Genomic DNA, 24104 nt, shown 5'->3' with positions numbered 1-24104 from the left:
CATCAGGCGGTACATTTCTTTAACAAAACAAACATGTTTATTTCAAATTAAAAGGCAAATATACAAGAGCATACATTATGTAAAATCTCGATGTAGCTTAAAAATATCAAAGTGCTTCACATAAATTTTTTTACAGAGGTCAAGTCCCATGAGAATGTTGTAAAAATAACTTGTTTGTCTCTGTATATTTTGTACTAGATATTTTTGTAAATAACCCTTTGGAAGTTAACTGTATATACTCCTTTAATAAGAATATTTCAGAATGTTAAAAAACAAGGCAATGTTTTGCTGCCAGAGCTGTGTAATAGTTCTATGGCAGCATAAGAAAGGTTGTTTATGAAATTTTGTGTGTATGTGAAAGGCTTACAAGTTCTGCACGTAAACACCTCTAAAGTCAGTCAGAAAAGTTCAAACAACTTTCCGATGGCCGGCAACTTACAATCAAAAGAAAGCAGGCTGAACTTGAAAGAAGATGAGTCATGCCAAGTTCTTTGGGGGGTTACAAACTTCATGCAAGGTCTCAGAAAAGGCATAATAAAAAGGGACAGAGCCAAGCATAGGGGACTTCCCAGTTCGAGATGTTGCTAGAGAGAGAGAGAGAGAGTTTCCAGAGTCCGCAGATGGAGCTTCCCACTTCCAACAGTTACCAGAGAGGGGCTTCCCGGTTCCAGTCTAGAGAGAGAGCTTCGAGTTACCGAAAGGAGAAGTTCCAATTGCCAGAGAAAAGCTTCCAGGCCAGAGAGGGATCCCGGTTGACAGCAATTACAGTTTCTTAGAGGAGGGAGTTCAAGCCAGTTGAGACGGCAGTCGTCCAGACATTTTTAGCGAGCCAAAGCAGAGGAGAAAAGGCGATGTAAATTACCCGAAGCTGCTTCGCTTGAAAGTTTTCTTTTCACCATGGGAGAACAAAATTTTGCTGGAGCTGTACAAGTACCACAGGTCACTGTTTACAGCCCGCTATTTTTCCAATGAGATACTACTGAAGCCAAATTTCCTGAAGGAAGCTCGAGATCTGAGATGAAAGAATTGCCATAGAACTTTTAGTGAAAGACTTTTGACTGAATGTGTGATACAGAGCCTTTGTAAGTTACACACTTTTGTATATTCCCTCTTATAGTTGTTATAGAAGGACGTTTAAGATTTTTGTTTAATAGTGATAAGAAATGTCCTTAAGAGAGTCAATTGGCATGTTGGAAATTGATATCAAATTTGTAAAAATAACTCTAACCTCTTTGCAAGTAAACTAGAAGTTTAATAAGTTGAAATTGTAAGCAGAGAGTAAATAAGATTGTGAGTTAAAGAAGTTAATTAGTGTTAAAAAAAAAAGGTTCTAATTTATGCTAAAGATTTTTTTAAATGGATAGAGAAAACAATCTCCCTATTGTTTAATTCATGTATATTTCATAGTAATGTAAATAAAATGCATTTTGATTTTTTTGTTAAAAGAGTGCTGCCTGATTGTTCATTTTTACAACTGCACTATTCCTAAATAAACAGGACTTGTGAGCAGGAAACTAAGTGAGACAGCCAAAGCTTAAAGTTAAGTAAAAGAATAGACCATGACTGTTTGTGTAAAGTTTTATTGAAGGAATTTGGTTTAGAGAGAGAGAAATCTATCAGCTGTATTATTGAGTTTTATGCTAATTAAATGATATTAGTGGTGCAGTCTAAATTAAATAAATTTTCTAGTAGTGCGAAGGGTAGATAAACATAGTATGCGGTAGAGTAAATGAGAAAGGAAAAGAGAGAAAAAGCGCATTAGGAATAAAGAATTAGAAATAGAATAAAGATATAAAGATAAATATTTTAAGAATAACGGTATATAAGGTATAGAAAAAAAATAAAGACACTTAAAATAAAGAGAAATTAACAGCATATGATTACAATGGCACAACATACATTTACAACTATTAAAGGGCTCCTTCTTAATTCTACTCTAAGCATATAATTTTAGCAATTTAACATTTGTATATACATTGAGTCATGCAAAATTATGACACATAGAAAAAACTGTCAGCCCTTCTCAATACTAGGATTATCATGCTCTATAAATTCTATGATAAACTATCTCCAATTCTATTTTTTGTGTACAATTAATCCTTAGTTTTATTTCTCAGTCCGGAACAATGAACTATGTTTAGACAAAAAAAATATCCCGTGGACTTTCAGTCAATTTTCCATATCTTAGATAAACACAACAAAATGAACTCATATATCTTCATTAACATATAACTGTTCCTAGACACAGAACCAGTTCCTTCGCAGGTTCCATTGGTTGCCTATCAATTTCAGGCTTTAGCTTCCACACAGGGATTCTGTCTTTATCATCACATAGACGACTCCCGGGGCTCGAAGCACACTTTTACCAATGTTTCTGGGTCGGCCGAAAGCATTCGATGTCCGATGCATGTTGTAGGCTCTCTCACTGGTCATACTGGTCCGTCTTTCTTTTGCTCCTTCGATGGCTTCAGCGCCCATGGCTACGTTCTCCTAACTTCAAACAGGCTGGCAAACACGATGCATGGCAAAAGGACTGGATCCTGAGTTCTCTCTCTCTTTTCTTTGTAACTTAGAGAACCTCCTATATACGGCTCCTCAGATCTCTGGACTAAGGGTCGAGGACCCCTAATATTCCTGAACAAAACGGTCTTAATGTTCACTTTTAAGTCTCACGGAACATAGACCTAATCTTATTTACATAAAGCGGAGCTGTTTAAGATTTAAACCGCCTTTTATGACACTGTCCTTGAAGCTTGCATCTGGCTGACTCCAAGTACAATTAAAAGCACTTACTTTGTATATACAATTCCTACGTTGTTTCTTTCAAAACTGAACTACATCAATACTGTACTGATTTCTATGGCTTTGTCCTTGAATCATACAACTTAAACATTTATCTGATATTTACAGTTTTTGCAAAACTTGCATGTTATTTTCTTTAGAGTTAGCTACATGGGTTTTCACAAAATTTACAATGTTAATACAGAATTATTTACCTTGTTAACACGTAGTGACCTCTGTAAAAGTTGATGCAAAGAAGAGAAAAAAATCCTACTGCATCGAATTTTACAATACTAAGGCAAGTAAATTGAAGTCATTAACTTCTTTATAACAGTTGCCTAGTCCTGAAAATACCTCAGGCACAAACTTTGTTTGCTTACACTTGAATAAAGAATTAAACAAAGAATATAATTTCTTGGTATCTTTAATTTGTAGGATAACCAAGTAGAAAAACTTCCAACATGATACTGATTGCATTCCTTTTGAATATTTTCTACTGTGCTGTCACTGCTTGTTTCATTTAGCAGTCTCGTCTATTCCAAAGTAATTACTACAGTCATCTAGAATATTTGGAGTTCAAAGGGGAGGGATGCATAATATATGATCCTCCAAAGCAGGATAACCTAGCCTCTCTTCCCCAATTGAAATCTCACCTTCACGTGGTGAATCCTGGGACCTGAGCAACCCCAGTGGGAAGCTCAGGTCCCAGGTAATTTTATTCAGATTTACAAAAAATAAAAGATAAAATAAACACAAATGATTATTTATTAATAATGGGAGATTTTAAATGTCAGAGTAGGGAACATTCCACTAGGTACAAATGTAGAAAAATCGTGAAACAATATGCAATAAAAACAGATTCAGACTTGGGAATTTTTCTGCACGTGATAATTTAAAACATACTAACACTTTTTTCAAGCATAAAGATTCCCATAAAATTACTTAGGAAACAAGAAACCTAAAAAGTATAATAGATCATTATTCATGTTTATGGCTATTTTATTTCAGGAGTATCCCCTTTTATAATGTCATTGGCTTTTTACTCAATTTTTTAAGGCATTATTGATATTTTAGAGACATAGATACATGGAAAATACAAGAAAAGAATAATTTTGGACATACCTTTGTAGGATGTTCTTGTTGTCTTCTTTTGGAACAGAATTAGGCATATTGCTGAATTATGACAGAAAGGAAGGGAGGTGGGATGTGGGAGCTAGAATTGCAGATTAAAACAAAGGAGAAAGGAGAAGGACAGAATATGATGAATCAGAATTAGGGATGGGAGTAACAGGGTGTGAGACATTTCAACTGAGTGTCATCTTTGGAGCTTGTGGGAAAATTGGAGGCTATGTCATATTTTGAATAAAATTGGAGGCTATGGCATATATTGGGATTATCTGTGTTGTTTTTCCATTGCTTGGAATCTTGACCTAATTTTCATGTTGTGGAGCTTCCAACCCTCAGAGATTATATAGGAGTAGTGAACGTTTATGGAGTTTTTGTCACATTTTATAACTATGGTTTTTGTTATATGCCTGATGCTGCTCCAAAAGAATACAACCAAGAGCATCCTACAAAAGGTATGTCCAAAATTATTCCTCTCTTATATTTTCCATTTATCTATGTCTCTAAAATATCAGTAATGCCTTAAAAAACTGAATAAAAAGCCAATGACATTATAAAAGGGATATGCCTAAAGAAAAATAGGTAAAATAGCCATAAAAATTAATATTTATTTAGAAAAGTAACATGAAAAATTTTCCAAAAATAATATCTATAATAATTTGTGTTTTGTAATCCAACAACCCCTCAATCATTGACTCTCTACTCAACCCTCCAAACCATCCCCCCCCTTTCTGCCCACTCATATAACACATTTTAATAGTAATCACATGGCACTTCCACCAACACAAGTCTGTCATGATCTCAAGGCACACATTCAACAATTGCATCAATTTTACAAAAGAAGTACAAAAAATCATCCTAAAATACATCATTCAAAAACTACAAATAAAATTCCTTAAGAATTGTCTAAATTATAACATCAGCCCAAAATTCACAATAGTACGTGGCAACAAAACAATTCCTGGAAATAGAATTTGTTATCATGCATCCAGGGTACTTATAAAACAGAAATATCCAATCACATATCAATGATTACACACAATTAATTGAAACTTGTCATACAAAAAAATGAAATGCCCTTACAGACTCCCCCATAACAACAAACATGTAGTTTTCCAACCTTTTGGATAACACCACCACCATGCAACCTACGTCAAATAATTCAATTATAAAATTATCAAATTATAAACCCACATCTGATAAAATTACTATTCTAAATAAAGGTCTAAACTTTGCAATACCCTCAAAATATGCAACAAACAATTATTGAAATCCAAGCTAAACCAGAAACAAACTCCAACAAAGAAGTAATATTTCACAAAACAAATGACATTTTAAATAGCAAAATAAAAATACAAGCCAACATTACTCCAAACTTACAAAAAGCTCTGATATCAGTAAAAAAGAACCTGGATATAAAGTGGACAAAGACAACATAGTAGTCATCATAAACAAAAAGGATTACCTCAACAAAATAACAGCTATTTTAAGCAAAACATATACAAAAAGCCCAAAATGACCCCACCACTGTCCTCATAAAACAAATTAAACAACACCCTACATATTTTAAAAAACCAAAACAAGATGGATAAAATACCAAAGAAAAACTCAACACCCTGCACAATACATACTCCATATATATTCGAACAAATTAAAACCCATAAAGATGGCCACCCAGTACACCAAATAATCTCATACAAAAACACCACCACATTATCTTTATCAAAATTCTTAGTAAAACTACTAGAACCTTTAATAACCAAGTCAGAATCAATGATAAAAAAACACAGATGACCTATTTCAAAAAATAACAAACCTAACTCTATCCCACGATGACATCTTTGCTTCATTGGACACAACGTTGCTATACACCGATGTGATGTGGATGCCCCCAGAATGTTAGACATTGTACATACATTACTCACAGAAGACCACACCTTAGGATCACGAACAAAATTAACACCCAGCAATATCGTAAACCTGATAAAACTAATAATCTCTAATAATAATGATAAACTAATAATAATTTAATTAAATTTAATAATAACATCTATATCCAAATTTTCAGACTCACTATAGGCCAAAATATTAGCAGACAATTAGCCAAATTGTTTCTATCACACACGGAATCACATCTACTCATCCCCTGCACATCCAGCATCACCTTTTACGGCAGGTATGCAGACAATGTTCTATACATTGGAAAACCAAAATGCATCAACACTTTACAAGCTTCAATAGACTTTTTTTAATTTACTTTGATAGTCTAAAGTTCACTATAGAAACAGAACATGAAAAATCCATAAATTTCCTAAACTTAACATTAATTAGAACAAACAACAAAATAGCTACCAAAATATTCCACAAACCCACACATATTGGAAATTATCTCTACTTTCACTCGTATCATCCTTATTCTATCAAAAAATCAGTCATTCTAGAACAATTTATAAATGCATACAAGTTTTTGACTACACATAATTATCTCAACATAGAAATAAAGAAAATAACACAGATTTTAAGAAACTGAAATTACCCAACACAGCTAATAAATTTTGCCAACCAAACAGTGAAAATCCGTCAAAACAGTTCAATAACCAAAGCAAACTTCTCAACACAAAAAAAAAAATCATTAAACTGCCATACATCCAGAACGGATACAAAGCCTATAAATACATTTTTAAACACACCGACTATAAATTAGTGTTCACCACGAACCAAAAATTGGCAACACTAAAACCTACTAAATCTCACACATATAAAGAAATACTAGAACACCACAACAAAGTACGCAAATTTCCTTGCCAACACAAATGAATGTTACTTACACAGATAAAAAAAAATACAGGGAAACAGAAGTAACAGCCCATGCTCTTGAGCAGAAACATACTCCACAAATTGATAAAGAAATAATAGTAGATATACAGGAAAATGAAACAATGCTAAGAATATCAGAAACAATAGCCATAAAATGTGACAAAAACTCCATAAACTTTCACCACCCCTATATAATCTCTGAGACTTGGAAGCTCTGCAACAGGAAAATTAAGTCAAGATTCCGACCAATGGAAAAGAACACAGAAAAACCAAAGACAAAAACACTAAGTCAATGTGACATAGCCTCCACTTTTCAACAAGACCTGAAAACAACACTCAGTCGAAACAGCTCGCACCCTGTTACTTCCACCCCTAATCTTGATTCATCATATTCTATCCTTCTCTTTTCCCCTAAAAATATGTTTTCATCTTCTTCCCAAAGAATTTATATCCCACTCTTGGATTTTACATTCACATACCTTTGTTTTAATCTGCAATTCTAGCTCCCACGTTTTTCTATCTTCACACCCCCCTCCCACCCTTCCTTTCTGTCATACTTCAGCAGTGGTATATAGTATTTATCGTTATATGCCTGATGATACTCCTAAAGAAGACAACCAAGAACATCCTACAAAGGTATGTCCAAAATTATTCTTTTCCTATATTTTCCATGTATCTATGTCTCTAAACTATCAATGATACCTTAAAAAATTGAGAGATACTTCTAAATAGAAAAAACAGAAAATAGGAAAAATAGAAAAAATGCATAATATTAATTTATAGGAGTAGCATGGAAAATTTCCAGAAATAATAACTAGAGTATAATAGACTATCTGACAGCTAATAGGAAAACAGCTAACATGATACTAGATAACTGGGTATCATTATCTCTTAAAAGGAAAATTAAGAATATCCCCAAGATGGTTTAAAAATAACCAAATCAGCGACTGGAATCTTTTAGACTTCAACTCTTGGATGATAAAAGTAACTACCTTTATTTGCAAAGAATAAATGGAAAATTAGAGCAAATAAAAGAAAATGATGATATCAAGATACAATGGAATAATTTAAAAAATGTATTAATAAATGCAGAACAGAATTCCTCAGAACAAAAAGTAAATGAAAGAGGAGAAAAAAAGAATAAGAAACTGGGATGAAAACACAGAAGCAATAATCAAAGATAAGAAAGAAGCATAAATTAATTATAAATACATAAATAAAAACAGCAATACCAAAAAAAAGGATGTCAAAAAAAGAATAGAGAAACGTGGAATAACTTCATAACAAATTGGAAAGAGATCTTACAGTGAAGAGACTAAATACATTCAAAATTCTAAGGAATATGGATAAGGAGGTAAAAGAAAAAGTGAAACTTGATATAATCAAAGAGAAAACTTGGCTGGATTTCTTCCAAAACTTGATAGTAACAAATCTAAAACTGACATAATGCTTACTTCTAACTATACAGCGGAAGAAATAACATTAGAAGAAATCCAACAACACGGCAAAGCAAATCAGGAAACTTCCCTGGAGAAGATAGAATAAATATAGAACTTATAAAATATGCAGGCAATCCTATTCATCAAACGACGTTTAAAATTATTATTATTATTATTACTATTATTATTATTCCGGGAAACTCCAAGGAGTCGACAGACTCATCAAGGGAGGCCCTAACATGTCAAGAACAACTATTCAACATTCACACAGTATCTATCATACCTTGCCTTGAACTCATTCACGGTCGTAGCACCCACAACAGACTCTGGAAGCTTATTCCACTCATTCACCACTCTCCAAGTAAAGAACCTAGCTCTAACACCCTTGTCAACCACGCTCTTGCCCAGCTTCCATGCATGGCCCCTAGCCCTCCCACCACCAGTCATATTTTCAAAAATATCTTCTGGATCAATCTTATAAAAACCCTTCAGTAATTTGAATGTCTCAATCATATCACCTCTTCTTCGCCTATCGTCCAATTTCTGCAACCCACAAATCTTCAACCTATTCTCATAAGGTTCATTCCACAGACCTGCTATCATCTTGGTCACTCGTCTCTGGACCCTCTCCACTTCCTCCCCATCACGAAGAAACCCTGGTGCCCATAGCTGGGCACAGAAGTCCAGATGGGGTCTTATCAAGGCTCGATACAGAGGAACAACAACAACTTGTTCGTCTCTGCATGTTAAAGTATTTTTCAGAAGCCAAGTGATTTGGTTTCTGAAAAATGTGCAATGTGCCCCCTAAACTTCAACTCCCTACCACCAACACTCCCAAATCCCTGGCCTCATCAATCTCCTGGAGTATGGTTCCACCAATGCGATATACTGCTGCTATTCTTTTCACACCAAAGTGCATAACCTTACACTTTGCCACATTAAATTGACATCCATTTTTCCTAGCCCAGTCCTCCAAACTATACAAATCATCCTGTAAAATTTTGACATCCTGTGCACTCACAATTGCTCTACCCAACTTTGCATCATCAGCAAACAAGTGAATACTTCCTCTCAGATCCTTTCCAATATCATTGATGAACAAATTGAAAAGCAGTGGTCAAAGAACAGAGCCCTGTGGCACTCCACTAGTCACATGACGTCTTTTAGACTCCACTCCTGAATAAACCACTCTTTGATATCTCTCCTTCAACCACCCTCCTATCCATCTCACCAACCCTATATCTATACCCATCTGCTCCAGTTTACTGATTAGGGTTCCATGTGCTATCCTATCAAAGGCCTTGGCAAGGCCCAGTAGTATCACTGTAAATCCATTACCCCTATCCAGTTCAGCCGTCACTGTGTTATAAAACGTGAGCAAGTTACTGAGGCATGATCTACCCTTCACAAAACCATGTTGTCCCCCATACAATATCCCATTTTCATCTATCCAATCCTGTATTCTTTTCTTGACTAATTTCTCTAAGACCTTGACAATGATTCCTGATATGCTAATCGGTCGGTAATTTACAACAGCAGTCTTGGAACCACCTTTATGCAGTGGAACTATTTTCCCCTCTTTCCACCCACTCGGGACTAACCCAGACCCGAGACTCAAATTAAACAAAATGGTCAAGGGTACTGACAATTCTTTAGCTGCTTCTCGTACAACACAAGCTGGTATACCATCCAATCCCACAGATGTATTGACATTGAGGTTATGCAATAGACTACTCACCTCCACTTCATTAACCACAATTCCCATATAATCTACTGGTTTATTCGTTTCTGCAATGTCACCACCTGGATGATATACTTTTGCAAAGTGCTCACTCAGTAACTCAACTATCTCAACTGATTCAGTTACCTCCCTACCATCGGCATTCTTTAATATCATTCTGCCATGTACATTTTTCCTTTTACTTGCTACATATCTAAAAAACTGTTTAGGAGTCTCTTTAGCCTGCATGGCCAATGTTCTTTCGTAATCCTTTTTTGCTTTTCTTACCACACTCGTCACCCTTCTCCTTAAATTCCCTCCATAGTTGTTTCTTTTTTTGCAGCTCAAGCTTAATGGTGTTATTCATCCATTTTTAACCCCTACTTGATTTATTATTCGGACTCTAGGTATACAGTCAGCCAATGCTTCATGCAAGCACTTCTTAACTACCTCCCATGCACTATCAACTTCTAGTCCTTGCAGTTGTACATGCCATGGCACTGAACCAATCAAACTCCTAAGCCTGTCATACTTTCCAGCCCGATAATTCCACATGTACCCTGTCTTAATTGAAAATTCTACACCTTCAGCCACCTCCCAAGTTAAGACCCTATGATCACTCTCACCGATTGGTGGCAATGTGGTCATATTTGTTACAGCCAAATCCTCAGATGTAATTACTAGGTCAAGCACTCTCTGACCCCTAGTATTTTCCATTACATGCTGTCGCAGATAGTTATCCCTTAATAACCGCATAAAATCCAGTTCCTTCCTCCCGTGTGTCCTCTCCTCACTCCAATCAATGCGACCATAGTTGAAATCTCCCATAATAATCACCCTCCTTCCACCCATTTCTTCTATTTGCTTGTGCATACTGTCACCACCATCTTTTCCATCACCTGTTCTATAGCAGCACCCAATTGTATATTTAGTTCTGCTAGCCACAATCTCACACCAAATGGCCTCAAATGTGCTCTTTTCTCTATCCTGCAATTCAACTTCTATTCTCCTTGGCTGGAGCTCATCAGCTATCATCAACAATACTCCTCCCCCCATTTTATTCTCTCTGTCATTCCTGAACACACTATACCCATCACATTCAATCCCACTAGTTATATCATCTACAGTCAGCCATGTTTCACTAATACCTATAACATGTGGTCTGGAAGTGCCAACCATGGCCCAAAACTCTTCCTTCTTGTTCCTAATACTCCTAGTATTAGTGTACATGAATTTAAGACCCCCATTAGCCCCAATCCTACCTTGATGCCTTATATTAACTATCCCACTCAGATTTGTTGTCCTTATTTGCTCTGGCATATTATATTCATTCTTACATTCAACTGCCTCCATAAGAACTGTATATCTACTCCCCCCCCCCTTAACAAATCTAGTTTCCCTGAATTTGCACATCCACTACATTCAGCAACACTTTCTCAAGTTTTCTTACACCGTAACCATTCAAATGCAAGCCATCCATCTTATATAGATCCTTTCGCCCATCAAACTCACTCCACACATCCACAAATTCCACACCACTCGTCATACATAACCCACGCATAAAGTCATTCGCAATTATGGCCCTCCTTTTAAACATTTCACTGTCATACCGTGGCAAAAGACTAATCATTCTAACTCTCTCTCTCTTTTCTTTTGCTACCTCAAACAATTCATTCAGGTCTTCTATCATTTCCATTTTATCTCCTTTCAAATCATTCGTACCTGCCACAACAATCATTTCTTTCACCCTTTCCTTTTGCTCTCTAATAGACTCAGTTACGTCCTTTATGGTCGCACCAGGTTGGTACGATTTTGTCAAATCCTCTACTAACACACCTCGTACTAACGAGTCTCCATACAGCACTCTATCCTTCATTTTGTTCATGTTCACATTCATACGTCTATTTTTCCTGTCATACCTTTTATTATTGGTTGGTTCATTCAGTCTACTTTTGTTCATGCACTCTAGCTGCTGTTTTGCTCTTTCTATCGCACTATTCAACAACGCGATCTCACTCAATGCATCTATCTCATGTTTTTTATTCTCTGAGAAACCATTTATACTATCATTCACACTTTCTACATTCACACTCTCACAATTTTCATGTACAACCTTGCCGTTTCTTGTCATATCCCTATTTCCTTCATTCTGAAGGTTGACAAATATATCACACTCACGATCTGAAATACACTTCAATTCCTCTTCTCCCTACATTTTCTACACACATTCAATCCTTTATTATCATCTGACCGCACTCCGCAAAGTGTACATTTCACAGCTAGTACACTGACTCATTTCTTTTATGCTACCGTTCTTTGATAACGATGGCGAACCATCATTACTGGCTGCCATTTTCCTTCGCACAGGTGCCATACTTATTTGCAACGTGTTTTGTCAAATTATGCGTTATAACACACCAAAAACAGACCCACTGAAATACGCAAGGCAAACAACACAAAACTGCACAATATTAAGTAATTTGTATCGATAACTGAAAATGATAATTATCTTATCTGGAGCTTGCACGAACACTACACATTACGAATTCATCTAGCGGCGACTTCCCGACATAGATTATGTTATAAAACACTTTAGTACACTAACCACGCTAATAAAGCTCCAATAATATACCAAAATTACACACTTAAGTCCATTAAATTGAATCCAAAACATCAATAAATCAACGAAAAACACAAATCTCTCAGGAGCTCTCCGATAGCACGTCCGTTCACCAGCTAGCCTCGACACCAATATTCTAATTATTTCAAATTATTCAATAATACCTGGCAACAAAGAAAAATTCCAGAAAGTTGGAATAAAGCAATTATCATCCCAAATATAAAAAAGGTGATAAGTGCAACTGTGAAAACTACAGAGAAATATATCTTTTAAACATGCTTTTTTAGCCCCTCCATAGCGCAATTGGAAGAACGACGGTATATTGCACCCTTCGATTGGAAAAGCCCTGAGTTCGATTCCTGTCATCACAGGAGGAATCTTTATATGGACTTTTTCAATTGAAGGTGAGTTAGCCAATCTCATACGGAGGTAGCAGGGTTTTTTCTCCCGGAAACTCGGGTTTTTCATCCCGCATACAGACAAATCGGCCCTTCAGAATACACGCAAGTTACAGACAAAAAATACTTGTGGTGGTGGTGGGCAGTAGATGGCATTGATGTAGTTGATTGGTAGCAGAGGTTCAGTAGTGGTGGAGATGGAGATTTGTACGGTAGGTGTCCTCCCTCGATGAGTCTTCGGACTCCTTGGAGGTGTCACGAATAATAATAATACTATTATGTCTTCTAAATAATATTAACTTCATATTAACTTCAAAACTTAACTGATATGTAGATAAACTTTGTGAAGATCAAAACTGCTTTCAAGAAGGCCAATCATGCAGTGACCCAATTAAAAATCTTAATGAAAAAACATTATGAATACAACATAGAAATGCACAACAGTCTTAAGGAACAAACTGTGGACCATACTCGAGAATTTAGACATTCCAAATCAGCTGCAATAACTAACCCATCAGAACAACAAACAGCTCTAAGAATCAATGAAAAAGTTACAGAATGAAAGCCAATAAACAGAAGGGTCCGTCAAGAATGCTCAATTTCACCACTATTATTTAATATCTATATAGATGAGTTAGTAAAGAAATGGAAGGAAATATAAAACCTGCATTTAAACAGAACTGTGGAACTATACTTAATACCTGTCTGTTTGCAGATTACCAAATAATCATAGCAAGAAGTGAAGATGAACTCTAAAAATCAATACACACCTTAAACATAAAAGCAAAAAAATTTGGAATTAAATATCAACAGACAAAACAAAAATTATGGCTTCTAAAGGACCATTTTCAGTCAAAAGTAAAATCATGATTGAACATAAAATTTTAGAGCAAATTAACTGCTTCAAATACCTTGGATGTGCTGTATCATATACAAAAGAAGCTGACAATGACTTCAAAATCTCAAAAAAGGAGAATAGAAATGATCAATAATATTTTCAAACCTAACCAAGTTCAAAAGCATACAAGAATAAGAGTTTATAAAGTTTTGGAAAGATCTTCTCTACTGTACGGAAGTGAATTATGGACCATAAAAACTGCAGAAGAAAAAAAGAACAGAAACTGGAGAAATGAAATTCCTGTGAAGGACAGCAGGTTATACTCTCTCTCAGGTAAAATAAGAGGTACAGAAATACATAAAGAACAAAAATAGACTCGGTGCTAGACAAAGTATATGAATACCAAAAGAAGTGGATTGAACATATTGACAGAACAGATAATTCAATACTAAAATTAAGGGGATATTAGATCCCACATAGTTTTAAAACTGAATAAGAAACTCAAAGATTGGAATCAGAGAGTTTCTTGCCGAATATAGTAAACTATAAAGTATCGGCGAACACTAGCGTTAGCCAATGCCAGTGATCCTAGTACGTAGTACAATCTCGGGCAACTCGTTGCAAAGGTGAGTAAAGTTCAGATCGCCATTCTTAGGTATTTTCCATAATGTAAAAACACATTTCCTAGGAAATGTATGCTGTTATTACATTATGGAGGGAGGTCACTACCCAGACAGGTTTCAGCCTTTTTTGAGGCTTCATCAGTGAGTAGCTAGACCTAATACCGAAGTGTATAGCGAAAAGAACTTATATACTCTGCGAACGAGTTTTCCAAGTAGGTGCAACCAAATGAAGCTTATTAGCTCTTTATACTTAAGATAATTCAAGACTACCTAAAAAAATACTCTGATACCATCCAGTTAGAGAACATAGAAGTCAGGGATGACCGAGGAAAAGATTTAAAGAGACCAGAACAGGCCACTGGGCCTAAATCCCAGAGAGGATGATGATCTAGAATATCTTTATCTTCAGTTTTTTATCAAAAAGTTTTTTCGATAGTCTCTAAAACTGACACTTCCAGATATTTATTTTGTATGTACTTACCAGTCTTCCTATAACTTTTGTTTAGCTAGTTTTACAGTGCTTCAATTTCTTACATTTTTTTTTGCATTCTCTCAGAGCACATTCCAACTTACTTGCCAGGAACTTTCAATATGCATTATTCTTTTCCTTGCCTGCCTTGTTAAATTCCAGAGTCAAGTGGAGTCCTGATTTTTCTATCCTTGCAGAACAACCTCACCACATGCATCTTTGGCTGAATCAGTGTATTCTTCAGGGTCTGCTAGTGAATCTCAAAGGTTTCGTTCTTGTTTTCAAACTTTTTCAGGTTTTCTTAAATAATATTCGTGTATTTAAGTCTACAGTTAACCTCTGAAATCTGCTCAAGTTTGATTGTTTTTAAAACTTTCTTACAGACTTTTCTTTTCACTATGACATTCAGTTTTATCCTACTCTAAACTAAAGGTGTCGACTTAGATTTCAAAGCCTCTATAAACTTTTGTGTCCTGAACCAGCATGAAGATACTGCTATCAAAAATAGCATAATCAATGCCACTTTTCTTATTTCTTGCATCCTCTCTCTCTCTCTCTGATGTGAATTTGTGTACATCTCTGAAACATGATGTTAGTAATAACTAGTCCGTGTGCAGAACAGAAATCCAGCAGGTGCTTATCATTTCTATTAGTTTTGCTCTTTCCTCCAAATTTTCCCAAAATATTTTTATATGTCTGGTAATCATTTCTTACTCTGCTCTTTATATCATCAAAAAGGACTGACTTTTCCTCTTTTTTTTTATATTTTATTTGTGTCAGCTGCCTTCTCTAATTCCTCATAAAATTCTTCTACTTTAGAACCTTCTGTGGGATCACAGGCACAAATAAGTCATTGCCCATGTCATTATTCTGATATTTACCCTCATCACTCTATTTAATATTGACTGCCATTTAAGGACTATCCTTGTATTTAGTGCTAAATACTATAGCTGTTGCTTTTCTCTGATCATAATTGACTATAACATCTTATTGGCCATAATATCTTATAATTGTTGCTTAGAAGATTCTCACCTGGTTTGTTTTCATTTTGGTGATGCCTATTATGTTGATCTAGTACTTTTCCAATTCTTCTGCTAGTTCCATTTGTTTTCCATTGTTGCTTCTTATGCTGAAGGTGTCAATTTGAACTCTACTGATGTTCAGTTTGGGTTTGTTCCAGTAGTTAACTTTCCACTGTTCATTCTGGTTGCTCCTGAAGAAACAGCACAAGGCATTGCCACGGCCAACATGAAATTCTATGTTATACCATCATTTTATTTTGTTATGCCAATAAAAATACAATTCATCATCATCTGCTCACTGGGCATCCACAGATGCCATATGGTCACTCCGATGCTCGGTGATGTGCTGCCACATCAGGCCTCGTCAAGTAGTCCTGATGTTTGCTTTATTGGAAGCTTCAACTCTCTGAAGATCAGTCACTCCACATACACACCATCCATTCATCTCAATAATGGTCTATCCCTTCCTCTTTTTCCAGGAACTTTACCTTCTATTACTGTTCTGAGAAGTCCTCCTTCCATCCTTTCAATGTGTCCAAAATATTTTAACTTTCTTCTGTCAATATGCTTAAGGAGCCTTAAAGTTCTACCGATCTTTTCTAACAGTCATTCATTTGTACGCCTTTCACAGTATATGATATCCTCAATAGCATTCTGTAACACCACATCTCAAAAGCAGCTATCCTTTTCTTATCTGACTTCTTTAGGTTCCAAGTCTCACAACCACAAGTTGCTACTGGAAAAACAAATGCATCCAAAATCCTCAACTTTGTTCGCATGAAGATAGATCCATCCTTCTAGATTTTAGACAAGTCTCTAATTGTTGTTTAGCCATTCCTAACCTTCTTCTGACGTCTTCTGAACAGCAATTCTTCACATTAATAATGGATCCCAGGTACTCAAACTTGCTGACTTCCTCAATTCTTTCTCTAGTAAGGTACACTTGTTTCTCGAGAGCTTCTCTGTTTGTATTTCCTTTGAGAACCATAATCTTTGTCTTGCTAGGATTGAGTGGAAGTCCTCTGTTATTACTGATTTTGTTAACTTTATCAAGAATTTGTCCTAGTTCTTCCTTTTCATTACAGAAAAGTACGGTGTCATCAGCATACCTCTGATTACTGATCAATCTACCACCTATCCTAATTCCTGTCTTGAGCTCATCCAATGCTTCATGCATGATGTCCTCAGTATATATCCTAAACAAGAATACAATTAGATCAACCAAATCATAATTCACCAGCTCATCCTCATTCATTCAGTATCCAGATATAAAATTACTAACGGAATGCACCAAAGAAGATGAAGATTGGACATTATGTCAGTAGCAATGGGTCTCTGCATTCCTTAAAAGGTTATATGGAGGTCTCCTCCAGCTTTAACCTTTAAGCAACTCCTGAACAAAATACAGAATAATTTTTAATTAGTAATAAAATAGCTTTCTAAACAAAATCTTTAACATTAAGACTAATGCAGCACCATTAATGATTTTATGGAAGTACTATTAACTTACTAACACATCATTAAAAAAAAATTTTTTTTTTAAATTGAAATAAATAAAATGGAGGAGGGGGAGCTTCCTTGGGCATTTTTTTTTCACTGATAACAACAATGAAGATATCAAAAAGGAGCTTGACATTATTAGTACTTAATAATTGTGGATAAATGGCTTAATGTTCACATTTGAACTAAAGCTTAATGTTCATTTAAACAGAAAAATATAACATAAAAAAAAGGCTAGTAAAATGATCTTTATGTCAGAATCCAAAGATGAAAACCACATCTAAGTGAATGCAGTTAGTAGTGGCTTAGAATAACTGAAATATAAGAGCTATCAATATTGGAGAAATTAAAAATAATAATCGTTTAGAAGAAAATTATCCACAGGTACCAGTAATAATGTTAACTTAAAACCAATCTTTATGCTACAATACCTAGACATTTAGTAAGTCCTAGGACCAAAATATCCAGAACTTATATTGTACAGAACAAACTTCTCTTCTGCTTTAGCAAAGTTTCAACTAAGTATACTGAATACTGCACAATTATGTAATAATTTTAGCTAAAATATTGTATTTATTAGTGAAATCTAAATATTTTCTATAATAATAATAATAAGGTACTTTACACAATAGTATTTTTTTGTTTTGTTTAACGTACTAAATGACTTGAGAGATTATCTGTTATTCAAATTAACAACTTGAACTATAATCAAACTCTGAATTTTAACAACTAATTAAAAACTAGATTTTAATTATTTGCAAAAATATTACCTTCATGAATAATATATGTTCACCTTGATCCATTACAAAATGTTGTTCCAGAACTTGCCTCTGAGCTTCCCTTGCTCTATCAGCTTGGATAGATTGAGAAATCAGCTGAGCTATTTCGCTGTCTGTGCCTTCTTTCTCTCTCCCAATCAGAAATCTAATATTAGATCATAAAATGAAATTGTATGCTTCATATAGTGATATTTTAAATTAATGAGTAGGTAATTGACCTCTTAATGAAACTTACCATAAATATTTGGCACAGATGGAGTGAAATTATTTGCCATAAAATATTTAATATAAACCTGAAATGCTCTAAACTTCATCTACCATTGGGAAATGTAAATTAAAATATTCCTATGAACTAAAATTCAAATGAAATACTTCGAAATATAACAAATCAAACCCCAAACTTCATATGCATATAAACCCCACAAATGGGTGATTGCAGAACCTATAGCATGCTGGTACTAAGTAAGGCAAGTGATTAAAAAGAAGGGAACTGGTTGATATTCTTTATTTCTTCTTCTTCTTCCAGTTATTTATGAACAAGTAGAATCCTAGGGGAATACAGAATGAAAAAGTTGTTCCAAAAAATAAAAGGTGATGGAATATATGAGTATGATGAAGGTGGAATCAATGGGTTTGAAGTTGAAAGGTAAATGGATGTTGACAGAAATAAAGGATTGGTATTTCAAGGTTAACTGGATGGGAATTTATATAGCAGATGTAAAAGTGAGAAGCAATGTCTACAATGGAAAAGTATGCCTACTGTTTTTTTAAGCTGAAGAGGCTGCTAGATATGATCATTTGTGCTAAGAATGACTAGAGATGTAAGTCAGCTTATGAAGAGATTTTTTTTATCTCATGCTTGACGATTATCTTTATTGAATAACAATAAAGTTAATAAGGTTGATTTTGCTTTAATGAAAAATGGCAAGGAAATTAGAATTTAAGGCACTGATTATACAACACTTTGCAGCTATGGGAGTTTAAACATAAGATTTGTATAATGAAAAACAGGACGTCAGACTTCAAAGTACTCTGGTATGTGAGGAAATCTAAAAAAGAAAGATACTAATCACAATAAACAATCAGAGAGGAAACTGGCAATCCAAATGAAATGAATAGGAGATAGACCATATAATAAGTTGACTAAGTAAATAAATAAGCCTTTGTGTCAGACCTGATTAAATGCCTTAGAAATGTCAAGAGAGACAACACAAATTTCTGCAAACATTTTCATGATTTGTGTCCCAAAGATATATTGGCTAGATCTGCTATAGACTGACTGTGAAAGAATCCATATTGCAGTCACCAATTAATTGGTGAGTATTATGGCAAATAAACTGACTTTTGAAGACTCATTATTTACAAGAGAAATGAGATGAGGGAAATTGGACAATAGTTTCATTACTGAATGGCTAGCCTGGATGGCCGAGCGGTTAGAGTATCTGCTCTCCAGCCAAAAGGCCGTGAGTTTGAATCCCAATGTGGGCATGGATGTTTTTGATTGTAAAAATACTAGTGGTGGTGTTGGAGAGCAGATGCAATTGGTGTAGATGATGATGGTAGTTGCAGTTCACTGTAGTTGGACTGAATGGTGGAGATGGAGAGTTGTGGGGTAGGTGCCCTCCCTCGATGAGTCCTTTGGACTCCTTGGAGGTATCACGTAATAATAATAATAATAATAATAATAATAATAATAATGAATTTCATTATCATCAAATTCCTAATATGTACCCTCAAAAAAAAAAGGGGGGGGGGGTACAGGATATGATAGTATTACATGATAAACTTATATCATTACTATCTTTCTATTTACAATTTTCCACCAAATCAATCTGTTATCTGTCAAGATAACAGATTCCCGAGATACCAGGTGTACCAATTGTACACCCAGTATCTCGAGAAGAGGTACAGGTATCCTTAAAACTCACCAAGAATGGCAAGGCTGCAGGAGTGGATGGGCTCTGTGTTATCCCCTTTACTCTTTAACATCTACGTATACGACTTACCACATACCAGTTCCAGCAAGTATACGTACACTGATGACATAGCAATCCTAAATCAATCTGCCTCCTTCGCCAACCTGGAATGAACCTTGAACACCCTGGAAAAGTACTTCAAGCAGTGGTACCTGAAGCCAAATCCAACAAAAACTGTCCACAACAGAGGCAAATTGACACCTCAACCTCTCTTTCTGTGGCAAAATGATAGAACATGAGCCTCACCCAAAATACCTTGGAGTGAGGCTGGACAGCTGTCTTACTTACAAAAAGCACATCTGTTCATGCCTCTAACCTTTATCAGGACTCTCATATCTGTAGTCTCTATTCTTCAGTCACGTATTTGATTTCTAACAAAGATATTAGATCCATAAGTTAAAATTGGTTTGAACACTGTCTAGTATATAGCTAATTCAGTATTTTGACTAATTTCTCTCTTATTCCATATAAATTTATTCAGTTAACTTCCTACCATACAAACTTTATTGATTCTGTTGTTTATTTCCATGCTTAATTTACCATTTTCGCTAAAAATTGTGCATAAGTAGCTGACTTGTTTTACTTGTTCCATAGGTTCTCCATTCACCTTGCAGTTGATATTTTCAATTCTTCTGCCTATTTTCATTGTCTTTGTCTTGCTATTTGGACCTTCATACCCAAATCTATTAAGACAGTTATTCAATTTAGTCAGAGAATCTTGCAGACTTGTATTCTGAATTTATTCAGAAGTATAACATCATCTGCATAAAGTAAAGAGCTTAGCCTCTCCAATTTTGATATCAGGTTTAATAAGACTTTCCTTCATAATGTGATCCATATAAATAATAAATTACAATAAAGGGGATAACGTACATCCTTGTATGACATGAGATTTAACATAAAACCAACTTCCTATACTTGCTTCAATTCTAACTGCTAACTTACAACTCAAATAAAGATTAAGTATTGCTTGATATAATGCTCCATGGATACCATACAATGGTAATTCCAGTAGCAAGGTTTATTACGTTGGTCATACATAACTGGTAATTAGTTCACGGAATTAACAACGCATATAAAGTATATCCTACCAGCTCTCAGATTAGAACTCTCCATAGACTCCTTAAGAAAGTCACTTCTTGGCCTGTGGAAGTCACCAACAAACTAAAACCTTATAACTCTAGGATCCCCCCCTCCCCGATTATATGGACTCCCAAAAATACATAAACAAAATGTGCCACTACGTCCCATAGTGGATGGCATCGATTCCCCCCCACACATATAAATTAGCCAAACATTTAGCCAAAACGCTCACACACTATACTGGCAACACACCATCACACATAAAAAATTCAGCCCACTTTAAAGCCAGTATAGAAAACCTCTCACTCCAACACGCTGACATAATGGTCAGTTTTGACGTCTCCTCCCTATTCACTAATGTCCCACTCAAAAAAACCCTAGAGCTCATCCAAGCCAAGTTTCTTCCCAATATCTCAGCCCTATTTCAGTTCACAATGAACTCACTATTTCGTTTGGCAAGGAAAGTTCTACAAAAAGATAGAGGGGACAGCCATGGGTTCACCACTTTCCCCACCCTTGGCCAATTTCTTTATGGAAACCTTTGAAGAGAAAGCCTTAAACTCCGCCCCACAAAAACCGACTATTTGGCTTTGTTACGTGGATGATGTGTTCGCTATTTGGCCACATGGCTCAGACACACTCCACTCTTTCCTAAAACACTTAAACAACCAACACCCCAGAGTCCAGTTCACCTTAGAAAAAGAGGAAAACAACACCCTCCCCTTCCTAGACACTTTAATCACTCGCCAGCTTGATGGATCTTTGGTTTTCTCTGTTTACAGAAAACCCACCCATACTGGCAGATACATTCACCAGCAACCCCCCCCCCCCTTCTCACAACAATATGGGGTTATAAAAACACTATATAACAGGGCAAAATTAATCTGCTCAGATGACAAGACCCTAACTACTGAACTAAACCACATCCTCAGCACTTTCTTAGCCAATGGCTATAACCCCAAAAAAATCCAAAAAATACTAAAACCAGTAAACCACAATCCCCCCCTTCCACAATAAAGATTACACCAAATCTATCACCATCCCCTACATCCAGGGTACCTCTGGGAAAATAACCAATATCCTCAAAAAATATGACCTTTCTTCCTGTTACAGACCATTGGCATCCCTTATCCGCTCTACCAAAGACCAACTACTTCCCCTAGACCTACCTGGTGTATACCAGGTCCCTTGCAGCTGCAAATTGTCCTACTCTGGCCAAAACAGGCAGAACAACAAATATCAGGATTTCATAACACAAAGACTACATCCGGTTTCACCAGTACAGCCGCTCTGGGCTGGCAGACCATGCCTTAGATACCCACCATAGAATTCGTTGGAAGAAAACAAAAATAATACACTGCAGCAAGTTTAAATACTTAAGATTATTCAAGGAATCTTCAGCAGCTCTAAAAAACATTCCTAACCTCAACAAATTTGGGTGCATGAAACTACCCCAAATTTGAGAGACGTACATTATGAGAACTTCAGCCCAACTGCCTTGGGTATAAATATGTTAAAGATACCAAGCAATTTTAAACCTGGTTTTACTCCATTTCCCAAGTAAGCAAACAGACTAAAAGTCAAGTTTGCGCCTGCAATTGATGCAAGTCTAACTGATCCCACAGGTAGTGCAGGACCAGTTACTTGGGAAATGGAGTAAAACCAGGTTTAAAATTGCTTGGTATCTTTAACATATTTATACCCAAGGTAAAAATACTTTCTACATTTATATCTCCTCCAGAGATCTTTATTTAATAAGGTTAAAACACCTTATGGTAACTTGTTTTGGCGAAATACTTACAAGCTCTGTATTACTAAATCTTGGTATTTCTATTTCTAGCCTAGCTCCCACTGACGAGACCTCAATAAAGGTCGAAACCGGTCTGGGTAGTGGCCCCTTGCCTTTAATACAAAACATCATATCATACATCCCCTTCTTGGAGATGTGTTTTGGCATTAAGGGTAAATATTAAGATTAGTGATCGGAGCTTGTTCCACCTTTGCCACAAGTTGCCCTGGTCCTGCACTACTTGTGGGATCAGTTAGACTTGCATCAATTGCAGGCGCAAACTTGACTTTTAGTCTGTTTGCTTACTTGGGAAATGGAGTAAAACCAGGTTTAAAATTGCTTGGTATCTTTAACATATTTATATATATTTATATTTATACCCAAGGTAAAAATACTTTCTACATTTATATCTCCTCCAGAGATCTTTATTTAATAAGTTGAAAATTTATTTATCACTAGGTTAGACTATAATAGATTTAGTTTAATCCTTTATCCCAGTGAGAGCAAACAAAGTTTGCGCCTGAAAATATCTTCAGGACTAAATATAGTGTTATACTATCTTATCCAGTAAGTAGTGCAACACCAAGGCAACTCGTGGCAAAGGTGGAGCAAGCTACCAGCCACTTCTAACCCAGTATCTCCCATAATGCAAAACACATTTCCTATGTGGATATGTATACTGTTATGCATTAAAGGGATTGGCCATCTACCCAGACTAGTTTCGACCTTTATTGAGGTCTCTTCAGTGGGAGCCAGGCCCAGAGCTGGAGATACCAGGCAGAAGCAGTAGCAAGTCATCTGTGCCTATGGGAGTTGCCAAAAGGTTTATCACCTTTTTTAAAAATTACTCTGGATTTAGAGAAAGATGTTGAAAATTTATTTATCATTAGGTTAGACTATAATAGATTTAGTTTAATCCTTTATCCCAGTGAGAGCAAACAAAGTTTGCGCCTGAAAATATCTTCAGGACTAAATATAGTGTTGTACTATCTTATCCAGTAAGTAGTGCAACACCAAGGCAACTCGTGGCAAAGGTGGAGCAAGCTACCAGGCACTTCTAACCCAGTATCTCCCATAATGCAAAACACATTTCCTATGTGGATATGTATACTGTTATGCATTAAA

At 35.7% G+C, this 24104-nt stretch overlaps 1 protein-coding gene across 1 annotated transcript in view; it reads right to left on the bottom strand.

Annotated features, from left to right (window-relative positions):
* LOC150109710 (uncharacterized) overlaps positions 1-24104 on the bottom strand; it is a 493008-nt gene that overhangs the window by 217437 nt on the left and 251467 nt on the right. Inside the window, exon 12 of the mRNA XM_090403026.1 lies at positions 18123-18276. Coding sequence (XP_090259152.1) covers positions 18123-18276 — 154 coding nt within the window. The remainder of the gene's footprint in view (positions 1-18122; positions 18277-24104) is intronic.

This window comes from Typopeltis vanoorti, chromosome 2 (assembly GCF_054136105.1).
Source record: "Typopeltis vanoorti isolate ZY-2024b chromosome 2, IOZ_Tvanoo_1.0, whole genome shotgun sequence".
Classification (NCBI taxonomy): domain Eukaryota; kingdom Metazoa; phylum Arthropoda; class Arachnida; order Uropygi; family Thelyphonidae; genus Typopeltis; species Typopeltis vanoorti.
Note: the sequence above shows the minus strand (reverse complement) of the source record. Positions and strands in the feature narration are given on the sequence as shown.